Below are 13,440 nucleotides of genomic sequence, written 5' to 3' on the forward strand. Positions count from 1 at the left end.
TATATATTCTGTAAATAAAATGCACAAAAGATTAGTTTTTCATTTATTAACTGTTAATCTTTTTTTTTAAAATGGCAACAATGTACAATAAGTATTATACAGCTACCAAACAGCCATATGTTTAAAAGATGCTTATTTGCTAGAGAGAACAGCTTTGTGACTAACGCCGCATTCACACGGTGCGTAAGCGTTAACGCTTCCCATTTACTTTGAATGGGTGACATCATCCGTTGCCGAACTGAATTGTGGGTTCCGTCGCGGCGCTTCACTCGCGTTGCAAGCGGCAGAAGTTGAAGAATTCTCAACTTTTCAAGCGCCAGCGCAGGCGTCATCCAATCAGATCGCCGTATGCAAATATCCTACAGCAGACGCTAGCCAATTGCGTTCATTACTGCTCCGTGAACCATCCAGACCATAGACCGTTGAAAATCCAGACGCAGCTCCTGGACCACTACGTGATATTCTTCCCGCTGTCGGCGCTTTTTCAGGATTTAATGTACTTAACAGCTTCGTGCACCTGTGCAGTGCGCTGACAACAACTACACGGGCAATCGCACTCGCACATACAACCAAAAAAGGCGCTTTTTTGTGTTGTGTTTATGAAGGTAAATTGATGCCATATAGAATTGCAAGCGTAGGGTAAGATTTGTGAAAGTGTACATAAGATTGCAAGCATAAATTAAATTTGCATGCGCAAGATAAGTTTTGCAAAGGTGTAAATTGCCTTTCAAGTGTAAGAAAAAAATATTTGCAGCATTTTACTGTTATTCATAAGTGTAATTCATGTGTTGTGAAACTGCAGCTTCATATTAATGCAAAATAAATATGATCTGTATTCTTCTGACTTCCATTTTTCTGCGCTTACCGTTTTGACACGTTTATTTCGCCAAAATACGGCCAAAAGCATTGCACGCCTGTGAACATCGATTTGCAAGCGGAAAAAACAGAGTCAGGAACTGCGAAATAGATTGAGCGTGTAAAACCAACCTTTGTGTAAAAAAATAAACTGTTGCAACTGTCTAAATGACTTGTTGTGTGCGTAGGGCAAAAAGGCTCCCGAAATAAACCGATTTGAACAGTTCCGTCTTTCTTTAAGCTGCGCTTACAGTTTTGGCACGATTCTGTCACTGACTGAGTTTATCAAGCGCGAGGAGGAAGGCGGGTCCACCTTCTTCTGGAGCCAATCAAATGAGCTGCTCGATTTACTCTTATCTGATTGGTTCAACCAAGTTGGTTCAAACCTCAGACGCCAGAACACATCTTTATCTTCATTTTATTTTTAATGCACAAATACATATAAATAAATAAATAAATAACGATTGCTAAATAAGCTGTGCATTTTAGACGTATGTTTTCATCCTGAATTTCGAGCTGGTGTAGTCATTGGTTTGGAATTGTATTGATATATATATATATATATATATATATATATATATATATATATATAAACACCACTGAGCTGATGCACAATCAAAACATTTCATTCCCATTCTTGCATGTAACAATACCATTCTGAATAACTTTTTCAGACCACATTTCATGGTATTTAACAATCAATTATATAATTTGAAGCATCGTTCTGGTCACTGTCAATATTGATTCTGATTAGTGATTGTGTAGTTGTGTAGACAGATCAAGCTATTATATAGTTAGTATGAAAAAGGAAATGCTTTCTCTTTGTCCAGATTTGACTGTAGGATAATACAAAACTGATACTTCAAATCAATATAAAACTCAACTTAGACAAAGAGTAGCCTTTTATAATGATTCATATATATATATATATATCCAAATCAAATGCAAACTAACTAATTAAGTCTGAATCAAAATTCAGCAAACAAGGAATACACAGCCTTACAGTAGGGATATACCGCCATCTAGAGGTTAAACGATGGCATTACAGATGATAAATGGTGCATAATTTAGAGGTACTCTTAAAATACATGTTAAAGGAAAACTTGTTATTATGAACTAATTTTAGTAAAATACTACTACTACTACTACTACTACTACTACTAATAATAATTTTGGAATCGCCTCTGATCAGTAGTCAGGTGATATTATGCATGCAGTGCAAATACTAGGTCTACTTTTAGCAGTATCAAGATTACAAACTTATATCTGGCAGGATGATGATGATGACGATGATGATGATGATACATGCACTGAATTCACATACATTTTCTTTCTCAACACACCAGCTCAGAATTCAGGATGGAAACATATAAGTCTTAAACCTAATGGTGCACAGATTGTTAAGCAATTGTGCTTTATTTATTTATTTATTTATTTATTTATTTATTTATTTATTTATTTATTTATATGTATTTGTGCATTAAAAATAAAATGAAAATAAAGATGTGTTCTGGCGTCTGAGGTTTGAACCAACTTGGTTGAACCAATCAGATAAGAGTAAATCGAGCAGCTCATTTGATTGGCTCCAGAAGAAGGTGGACCCGCCTTCCTCCTCGCGCTTGATAAACTCAGTCAGTGACAGAATCGTGCCAAAACTGTAAGCGCAGCTTAAAGAAAGACGGAACTGTTCAAATCGGTTTATTTCGGGAGCCTTTTTGCCCTACGCACACAACAAGTCATTTAGACAGTTGCAACAGTTTATTTTTTTACACAAAGGTTGGTTTTACACGCTCAATCTATTTCGCAGTTCCTGACTCTGTTTTTTCCGCTTGCAAATCGATGTTCACAGGCGTGCAATGCTTTTGGCCGTATTTTGGCGAAATAAACGTGTCAAAAGGGTAAGCGCAGAAAAATGGAAGTCAGAAGAATACAGATCATATTTATTTTGCATTAACATGAAGCTGCAGTTTCACAACACATGAATTACACTTATGAATAACAGTAAAATGCTGCAAATATTTTTTTCTTACACTTGAAAGGCAATTTACACCTTTGCAAAACTTATCTTGTGCATGCGAATTTAATTTACGCTTGCAATCTTATGTACACTTTCACAAATCTTACCCTACGCTTGCAATTCTATATGGCATCAATTTACCTTCATAGTTTTGGTCCAAGCGGCAAGTTAATGTGATTGGCTGTTGTCACTATGACGATCGCGTCAGCACCCAGCTTCAGCCACGCCCTCCGTCAAGCGTTAACGCCTACGCCCCGTGTGAATGCGGCGTAAATGATTTATAGAAAAAATAGGAAAAATCTCTACTATTACTACTACTATGAATGATCATATCTCATGTTTATATCACTTGTGGTAGTAATTTAATACGAGTAGTAATTAGGGATGTCACAAAATTCCATTAGTCAGTACCAATACTATACTTTTTGTTTACAGTACTTTTTAAAATGATTTAAAAGTTATAATTGCATTCAATGAGTTTATTCATTATGATGATGATAATTATAATTAAATAATACAATGTAGTAAATGTGACAAACATAATTCACCTTTGTTGTTAAATGTAGTTTTATACACTGTTGATTATAAATGCAGCACTTTATTCTTAGCGTGTTTCTTCATAATTGTTCAGGGATCGCGGTCCCTTTAAATGTTCTGAACGCGTGTTGACCATGGTGTTGACGTGGGACTTGTCAGCACCATTTTGGTTTAGATTTTTGGCGACAAAGAGGAAAAATTACAGTCTGCAGCTTTAAAATCTGTCATGGATGTTTGCAGCTCAATCTGACAACGGATAGACCGGATAATAACAGTAATTTTAATGCGAGCTCATACAGGCACATCTGCTTCAAAACACGACATAAAAACCTATCTTTGGGGCAAAATGTGTTACTCTGGCCTTGTGGTGGCTTGGACTGCCAATGGGAATAAGATATTCATATTTAGACATTGGTCAGATGTCCAGATATCGGATATGTATCTGATTTAAAACCATATCTAGGATGGATGCACAAAAACAGAAAAAAAAGAAATTGTGTTTATATGCATGCAACAAATTTTGATCTGGGTTAGATGTGAGTAAAAAAATCTGATTTTTTTGTGCCAGTGTAAACGCAGACATACAAAATGCAGAGCTGTGGGTCGCAGAGAAGCAATAACTCTACAGGGCCAGAGCAGAATCAAAGGTAATCAATTAAACTAAAAGGGGAGGAGACACCTTCATTCAATGCTATACAAAATGGCAAAGCCAAGCACTGGTGTGTGTTGTGGCATTTGTGTCAAAGTTTGCTAGGATGGAGTTTCTGAAAGGTTTCTTAGTGGTGTTTGTGATTGTTGCATTTGATCTGCCTGATGCATGGGGAAGTTTGAGGTACAGTCAAAGTCCAAGAAGCATGGGGCCAAAATCAGATCTAGCTTCCAGAGGTCCTGCCCTTTCTTCTCCAGGGCTCCGCAATCCTTTGCAAGTGGCTACGTTTCAGAGTCCCCTGGGTTCTGCCTCCAGAGGCCTTGCACAGGACCCTTTTGGGCTTCAGGAGAAGCAGCTGTTGCAGGGTCCAGTGAAGCCTTTGGATTGGAAGTATCCCATTGTTCCCGAGGTGCAGAGTGAGTTGGCGGTGAACTTCCAGTTGAGGCAGCCCGTGACTCCCAGCAGCGTAGCGGTTCAATGCGGAGAGAACCGGGTCCTTGTTGAGGTCCAGCAGGACTTGTTCAGCAATGGTCATTTGATCCAGCCAACTGGCCTGTTTTTAGGTGGATGTCCTGTTGTTGGTCAGGACTCTCAGTCTAAGGTGCTCATCTTTGAGTATGAGTTGCAGGACTGCAACAGCGTGCAGATGGTAAGAACTCCTCCTGATTCTGTTTGTTCTAGTTGAGGATATCCAAAGTCCTCAAGAAGTGTCAGTTCACATGGCTTTTGTATTTGCAATGCTAGGGCAGCTGGTATAAACCTTTCTTAAAGGGATGGTTCACTCAATCTTCTTAGTGAGGAACAGTTGTTTTAACTACTTTAATCTCTTTCAGATGAATGAGGATGAGCTTGTCTACACCTTCTCTCTTACCTACACCCCTGAGGCTCTTGCAGGTACTCCGATTACCCGGGTCGAGGGTGCAGTTGTCGGCGTTCAATGCCACTATCTAAGGTAAGTGGTGCCTGTGAGTTTAACTGCTTGTGCAACTGGGAGACCATTTAAAGGGTACTTTGTACCACAGGCTTCAGAATGTAAGCAGTGATGCCCTGAGGCCAACATGGGTCCCTTATGCCTCAACGGAGGTTGGTGAAGAAGCCTTGGTGTTCTCCCTGAAGCTCATGTTGGGTTGGTACAGGTTTATAATAAATCCTTTATTATTTTGCTTGTGGCTGTGCCTATACGGTTCTCTCCTTCTCTGTAGACGATTGGTCCTATCAGAGACCTTCATCCCTCTATTTCCTGGGTGGCATTATTAACATTGAGGCATCTGTGAAGCAGTACAATCATGTGCCTCTCCGTGTGTTTGTGGACAGCTGTGTGGCCACTCAAGTGCCTGATGTGAACTCCCTTCCAAGATATTCTTTCATTGAGAATTATGGGTAAGGACATGGCCCTTGATGATATAGGACTGTTTTGGTTGCTTTTTAACCATTGTCATGGCTAGGGTCTAGTTGCTCACTTTCTCTATAGTTGAGTTGCTCTTTGTCTTCAGGTGCTTTGTGGATGCCAAGGCTACAGCTTCCAGCTCCCACTTCATGCCTCGGTCCCAGGTTGACAAGGTCCAGATCCAGCTGGAGGCATTCATGTTCCAGGAGAGCTCCAGTCCTTCTGTGTGTACTACGCATATCATGAGTTAATTCTACTGCTGTTCCCATCTGCTTTGGTTTTCTGACTTGCTTGTCATCCCTTGCAGATCTACATAACATGTGTTGTGAAGGCAACTATTGCTTCTGCACCCAGTGACGCTCAGCACAAATCCTGTTCTTTCACCAATGGGTACGTTGCACTTTCTTATTTAAAGATGACTCCACTCATGTTGAAGGTGGTCTTTTTGTTGCAGGTGGTTTGCTGCTGATGGAAATGACCAAGTTTGTGGTTGCTGTGACTCAACATGTGGTCCTGATGGTGGAATTGCTGCTTCTCCCTATGGAGGTTAGTAACTTTTGCTCTTAAGGTTGCTTTTGAAGTTAAGTGCTCTAACCTGGCTCTTCTCTCTCTAGGTGTTCAGTGGGAAGGCAAGGCTACACTTGGTCCTGTGGTGGTTCAAGGGCAAAAGAAAGTTCCTCAATAAAACAGACATCAATTCTTGCTTGTATCTGACTTATTTTCCTTCATGTCTGATTTAACTGCTTTGGACTTGGAAAGTGTCTCATTCTGCCACTGGTGATCCTGACAGTCCTTCTGTACCTTTGCAAGCTTAATATAGCATAAAAACATAGGGTTCCAGAAGTTAAGAACTTCACTTTCTCCATAGGGAATGTTAACTTCTGAACCATTTGCTAAGCACATTTATTCTGTCCCTTTAGTTCCACTACTGCTCACAAATCTCTAACGCTGAACTATTTTCATTTAGCAACATTATATTGTCCTTTATCAACTGAATACTCATTAAATAAAGACCTCACTTCATTGATAGTGTAGTTTTTATATTGAGTTTCATAGATCCTTTTCACATTTCTGGGTTTCTCAGAGTGGAAGTCTTCATAGTTGAGTTAACTTTTATAGTGGTGTATGAAGGAGTACATTAAATATTGTCACCATTTGCTGAAATAGTGGCCTAGAAATGCAACCAGTTTCACAACATTAAAAAAGAGGGGGAAGGTAGTGAGAACTGCAGTGAGAAGAGCTGTTTTTATCATCAATCCCATTGATGTTGTTTTAGAAATGCCATCACAGCAGAATTTCTTTTTTTGTGGTAATTTGATGTAAAAGTAAATACCCTAATAACTAGGTTGGTTTTGACAAGATGGCGCCGGTGTATGTGGCATGCCGTCTACCTGTTGCATTGTCTATCTATGTTTTAGTGTTTATGTTACTGCTAACGGGCTTTTTTCAACATACCTCCTCTTTATTGGTCTACAACCGTTCTCAGCTGTTATCCATCCAAGTTTTAGTTGAGAACTTTTATAAAAAAGACTAAAGATTTGCATTTTCCTCCACCACAACTACTGGAGGATATTCTGTGCTGTCTGCGGCGTTTTCCCTTACCTGCTAAATGTTGCAGACGTGGGAGACAGCGTGGGAAGCGCGGTGGAATCATTATCAGACTAAAGCGGACTTTTGGAGCCCGGAGCTGCATTAGTCGAACTTCATTCGAAACGACGGGGCGGAAAACTACCTGGCGGTCGTGGGAGGCATTGGGTGGTTGGCTTGTGCCGGTTGTCCCTGGAGGGGTGTCCGTTCCTGACCGCACCACGGTGACTCGGGTCTACAGGAGAGGGATAAACCAGCAAAATCTTCGGCCCGTATGCTGTGAGCAGCAGACGACCAGCAGGGAGCCGAAATGGAACATGGCTTTACTAAATGTACAGGCGGTTGGAAACAACCTTTATCCTGAATGATTTTATGGTGGAAAACAAGCTGGACTTCCTGTTTTTGGCTAAGACGTGGATGAGGGTAGGAGATGTTTCACCGATGTCAGAACTTTTGCCGAAACACTGTTTATATTTTAACACACCGCGAAAATCTGGGCGTGGAGGTGGGATTATGACCATTTTCAAGGATGATTTTAAATGTCGACAAATAACGTTTGCCCTTTACAATAGCTTTGAGCTCCAAGTGTTTCAGATTATGTCAGTAAATTCTATCACCATCGCACTTGTGTATCGCCCTCCTAAGGCAAACAAAAACTTTATTTCGGAATTTTCAGATCTCTTAGGCAGATTGACAACGCAGTTTGATCGGTTCTTAATCCTTGGGGACTTGAATATACATCTCTGCTGTGCTAAGGACGCAGTCTCAAAGGAGTTTATGAATGTGATGGACTCGTATGACTAAATACAATGGGTAAATGGGCCAACGCACAGATTGGGTCATATGTTAGATCTGGTTTTATCACATAGCCTGCCCATTCACGACTTAAATATTGATGAAGTGCCCTTTTCAGATTGAAGAGACTCAAATGAGGCATCTGACAAAAAAGCGGGCTCGAAAAATAACTCCAGCGACGAGTGGTGAGTTTGCGGAGTTTTATGATAGAAAGTATGCAACATAGACCGTAAAAAAATATGGACGACTCGACATCATCCGTTTCCGCTTGCCATATTTGAAGCTTTCAGGCAGCCTTGCACGGCGCGGACATCTTGGGACCGAGTCTGCGCAGTAGCGATTTCGGGACCGGAGTTGCGCAGTAGAGCGCAGGAAGTAGAGCAGGAAGTACAGTCGCGATATCAAAAGCCCGCCCACACTCTGGCAGATGCAGAACAATTAATTATGTTGGTGTGAAATAAACAGTTATGGAAATGTAGAAATTAAAGCTAAAGCTCCAATCTGCTCCCAAAAATTTCGAAAAAAGTCCGTTAGTGCCTCAGTGACAACTTCACTCAGAGAAGCCGTCAGTCTTAGCTGTCAATCATGACGTCACACCCCCGTTTTTATAGCATCAAATAACTAACTCAAACTAAACTTATTTTTAAAACGAACACCTGAAATGAAATCATCGTGATGATAACTGCCTTCAGTGACATAAACTTTTTGAAGTGTAATTTTATTATTTAGTTAGCCTCGCGTCCATTAGAAATCACAGAGGCGCGGCTATACTGGACCGGTCACCGGGGGGCGATCGAGGCGCGAAAGCTTCAGTAAATGAGAGGGAGACTGCAGGCTTGGTATGCAACCACATGCTCTGAAACTGCAGTCTCCTCTTTAAGTGTTGATGAACATCTCTTCCAATTTAAATCTGTATGTTCTGAAATTCTGGATGTCATTGCTCCGTTCACAGTTAAACATGTTAGTCATTCTTCCCCGTCATGGGTAAATGATGACATTCGCTCATTGAGACGACTGTCTAGGCAGGCAGAAAGGAGATGGAGAAAATCTAAAATTCAAGTGCATTATGACTTGTACAGAGAATCTTTAGTCACATTTCAGAAGGTATCAAAGGAAGCCAAGCGCAAATTTTATTCAGAGACAATTTTAAAGAATGCGAATAATCCGAAAGTACTATTTGCACAATAAATGCGGCTATAAATCCTATTCAAAATTTGCATCCGGACTCCTTAACTATCACCTGCGATGAGTTTCAAAACTTTTTCAAAGAGAAGATTGAGAACCTTCGTGCTCATATACCACATGCAGTGGTTAATGTTACCTTTACGCCACCAGGGACTTCCCCAAGGGAGTGGAGCGATTTTGCTCCTATGACTCGGTCTGCTCTAGCAGATATTATTGCACATTTGAAACCTTCCTCTTCGAGAGATGACATCATGCCACCACGGCTATTTAAGCAGATCGTGGATACTGTGGATTTTACTATCTTGAACTTAATTAACAAATGCCTTAGCCAGGGCATTTGCCAAAATGATTTCAAGCATGCTGTTGTGACGCCTCTATTAAAACGGCCAAACCTCCCAATGGACGACCCGAAGAATTTCAGGCCGATTTCAAATCTGTCATTCTTGGCTAAGGTGCTAGAAAGAGTTGTTTTAAAGCAACTTCAAGATCATCTGTGGTCAAACTCTATAACAGAGGTGTTTCAATCTGGTTTTAAGTCGAAGCATAGCACTGAGACAGCACTTGTGAAAGTGCTTAATGATGTTTTTTTTACTTTGGACAAAGGGGAAAACTCTGTATTGATGACTCTTGATCTCAGTGCTGCGTTTGATATGGTGGATCATAATATCTTACTGCAGCGTCTGGAATCTTTGGTTGGCTTAAAGGGGAATGTTTTAAAATGGTTTACATCATATTTTGCTGATAGATCTGTTTCGGTGTCTGTAAACGACAGCATGTCCCGGAGGTCTCCGTTATTGTGTGGGGTTCCCCAAGGCTCAATTTTAGCTCCCATTTTATTTTCTCTGTATATGCTACCTCTGGGTTCTATCTTTCGGAAACACAACATATCTTTTCATTGTTACGCGGATGACGTACAGATTTATTTTTCGGTTAAACAGTCAAACTGCAATACTTTCTGTAACTTATTAACCTGTTTTCAGGAGGTGAAAGACTGGTTGGCAGCAAATTTATTAAAACTGAACGAGGAGAAAACCGAAGTTATAGTTTTCGGTCCAAATTCTCACTTAATTTCAGAGGGATTAAAAGGGACTCCCTTGGCAGTTGCCATTTCTGACAAGGTTAAAAGCCTTGGCTTTATCTTAGACTCTGAGCTAAAAATGGATAAACAAATAAATTCGGTAGTTAAATCTAGTTTTTTTCATTTAAAGCTCTTAGCAAAGACCAAGCCTTTTCTGTCTCAGACAGATTTTGAGAGAGCTATTTCTGCGGTTGTTTTCTCCAGAATGGATTATTGTAGTTCACTGTATGCTGGGATTGAGAAAAAAGCTCTGGCACGCTTGCAAAATATACAAAATGCTGCAGTCAGATTGATTAAGTCAGCCAAGAAAATGGATCATATTACACCTTTATTGAGATCATTAAATTGGCTACCAGTCGAGTATAGGGTGCACTACAAGATTATTGTTCTCGTTTATAAAGCACTACATAATTTGGCCCCACCATACCTTTCTGAGCTATTATCGTTATATATCCCACCTAGGTCATTAAGATCGGAAAATCGAACTCTCCTTGTGATTTCAAGAACAAATTATAAACGTAAAGGTGATAGAGCGTTCTCTCGAGTGGGTCCAAAACTGTGGAATGATCTTCCGAACTCATTGTTGAAAACCTATTTTTTAGATGTTGTTTGGGGATCAGTCTAGTGCGGCCTGGCCTGTTGCATGGAAGTGATCTAGTGTTGGTGTGTCTTGCTGTAACGTCATGTACTTGTGTTTTGTTTTATATTGTAGTGATTGTTTGTATGAAACTTTTTAACTTAGTGTTTTATCTTACTATTTGTGAAGCACCTTGGGCAACGTCTGTTGTATTATGTGTGCTATATAAATAAATAAAAGAAAGAAAGAAGAAGAAAGAATAACTATTAGTGTTATAAATATACATGCAAAATGTTGCAGGATTTATGATATTGACGCATTAAAAACGCATCATCAGTCTGTGAAAGGTCCATTGTACAAACATGCAGTATTGAGCAGTACATCAAGTATTACATAACTATTAGGGGTGAGAATCACAGGATAACTCATGATACTATCACGATATTTTATCCATGATACTGATATAACACCAGCGATTCTGTGACAGAAGATATATTGCAAGAAAATCATCCATGATTAGGGCTGTAACGATATGCGATATGAAATCGAAATCGCAATATGCAGGTCCACGAACCTGTATCGCGATGTGTGAAGGCAGAATCGCGACACACCCCTTCCAACTCCCAGAATTATCCTTGCTGTCCAGGACCAACTTTTAAGTCAGCAGTATGGCAACATTTCGCCGGTGGAGAACAAGGATGGCAATCGTGTAGTTGACAAGACCCACACAATTTGCCGTAAGTGTTTTGAGAAGCTTCCCCAACCGGCCGGCAACAAAACCAACATGCAGATGCCGGAGACACACTGCAAGCGTGGTGTGAGCGTTTCGTTTCTGGTACGTGTCAGCCGCGGGGCGGCTGCGTGGCGTTTTCTCTGTCTTTGCACACCAGAAGCGTGTCTGACACAGCGCTTCTGCTGGTATTGATGTACAGGATGTAAATATATATTGCCTATTGATACCGCAAAGAAAACGTCGGCAGTAGCCTATTGACCACACAGATATATGGTATTGACGGCAAAATAGGCTACAGAATATTTTGTTCTGCATTGACAGGTTTAATATTTCAAAATTGATAATTATGTTGTTTCTTATTATTAAAATTAGGCCTATATCTGCATTTATGTTAACCTACAGACATTCGAACATGAAAATGTCATTTATTAATATGCATTCGTGTCAAAATGACATATAAACATCTTTTCCTATTCTATTTTGCCTGGAAACGCTTTCAACACGCTCGCGTGTCGAGTTAAAAATAGGCATATCTTCTTTTTGAAGCATGCATGCATTTTCCGTGCGTGTCACGCAGGCATTATGCAAACTCTAACCAGTTAACATGAGAGCTCGAGCCCCGTTATGCATTACCGAGCCGGGCGCATTTCTCTCAAAATGTGCTACCAAAACTTCTGGAGAAAACAAAGGCTAAGGTGTTGGAAGGGTTGAGTACTGCTGAATCCATCACAATCACCACCGATAGCAACCCCGCCCAAACACGCACCTAGAGAGCCAGAGAGAGTAAGCCTCAGTTACCTCAGTGCGAAAAAACATTAACCATTTTTCTTTGTAAATGTAAGATTGATTGAAGAAGAATTTTCAAAATGCTCGAATCATCTCCACTATGGACTTTAGTTCTGTTCGTTTTTTAACAGTATTTTATTACAAAGAAAACAGAAGTGTTATAGCTTTGGTTATATAGTTTAATTTACTTAGGTATTTTGTTAATAATTTGCATAGTTAATATTGTTATTTGGTGTTCAGTTTATACAGGTTTTTCAAATGTTATTTAATAAATTAATTTTTGTCCCCTCAAAATATCTTTTGAACTGTTTTGTTTTCCCCCATATCGAGGTTTGTATCGTACCGTGGGTCAAAAATCGTGATACGAACCGAATCGTGGGTTTGGTGTATCGTTACAACCCTATCCATGATATATCATGATATCATTCTGTAAATAAAAAAATGCGGCAGTCATATGATTTTCATTTATTAACAGTTCATCAATTTTTTTAAATAGTAACAATCTACAATAGGTATTATACAGCCATACACTTGGAAAAATGCTTATTTGCTAGAGAAAACAGTTTTGTGACTGATTTATAGTTAAAAAAAGGAAAATTTTCTACTATTACTACTACTATTAATGATCATATCAGCAACATCTCAAATTAATATTGCTAGTAATAATTAGGGATGTCACAAAATTCCAGGAGTCGGTACCAATACCATACTTTTTTTTTTACAATACTCTGTACCAATTTTTTTTTTTTTTTTACTATTTAAAAGTTAATTATAATTGCATCTGTTTTTAGCTCCTCGCCGGTCAGTTGCATTCAGAAATAGCTTGTAGTCGAACACACCTAAAGTGTGTATATGGATATTATGACCCTTAGGCCGTGTGTCCACCAAAGCGTTTTTAACCAGCTGAAAACGCTAGGCACTGGTGAAAATGCCTTGCTGTGAGCGCTTGAGAGCATTTTGGCAGGCAGCATTTTTTTTCCTCATTTCATACGGAAAATCCGTGGAAGTTTTACTAATTTCACAGGTAGTTTGTTTCTGTATTGATTTTATATAAAAATTTCAGATACAATGTAAAGTATTTGCTCTGGCTCGTTTTAAATCATCAATCAATTATTGCTTGTTGTCATCTGTTGATGACACAGAATGTGGCGGTTGGTCTGTGTTGTATTTGTCCCGCCCTTCCTCCACTGTGATTGGACGGATGGGTGAAAAGTGACTGTGATGAGCTCTGCATTTTACTCAAAGTTAAACATT

At 39.6% G+C, this 13,440-nt stretch overlaps 2 protein-coding genes across 3 annotated transcripts in view; one reads left to right on the forward strand and one right to left on the reverse strand.

Moving 5' to 3' along the window:
- The window catches only part of spata7 (spermatogenesis associated 7), a 68,886-nt gene that overhangs the window by 23,187 nt on the left and 32,259 nt on the right, over positions 1-13,440 (reverse strand). The window lies entirely within an intron of this gene.
- LOC137090909 (zona pellucida sperm-binding protein 3-like) lies at positions 4,151-6,149 on the forward strand. Its single transcript, XM_067454909.1, has 8 exons — positions 4,151-4,707; positions 4,892-5,010; positions 5,081-5,184; positions 5,261-5,438; positions 5,552-5,669; positions 5,753-5,835; positions 5,900-5,991; positions 6,060-6,149. The coding sequence occupies exons 1-8, from the start codon at positions 4,165-4,167 to the stop codon at positions 6,128-6,130; spliced, it is 1,308 nt and encodes a 435-aa protein (XP_067311010.1). The 5' UTR covers positions 4,151-4,164; the 3' UTR covers positions 6,131-6,149.

The sequence above is a fragment of the Pseudorasbora parva genome, chromosome 10, assembly GCF_024679245.1.
Source record: "Pseudorasbora parva isolate DD20220531a chromosome 10, ASM2467924v1, whole genome shotgun sequence".
Classification (NCBI taxonomy): domain Eukaryota; kingdom Metazoa; phylum Chordata; class Actinopteri; order Cypriniformes; family Gobionidae; genus Pseudorasbora; species Pseudorasbora parva.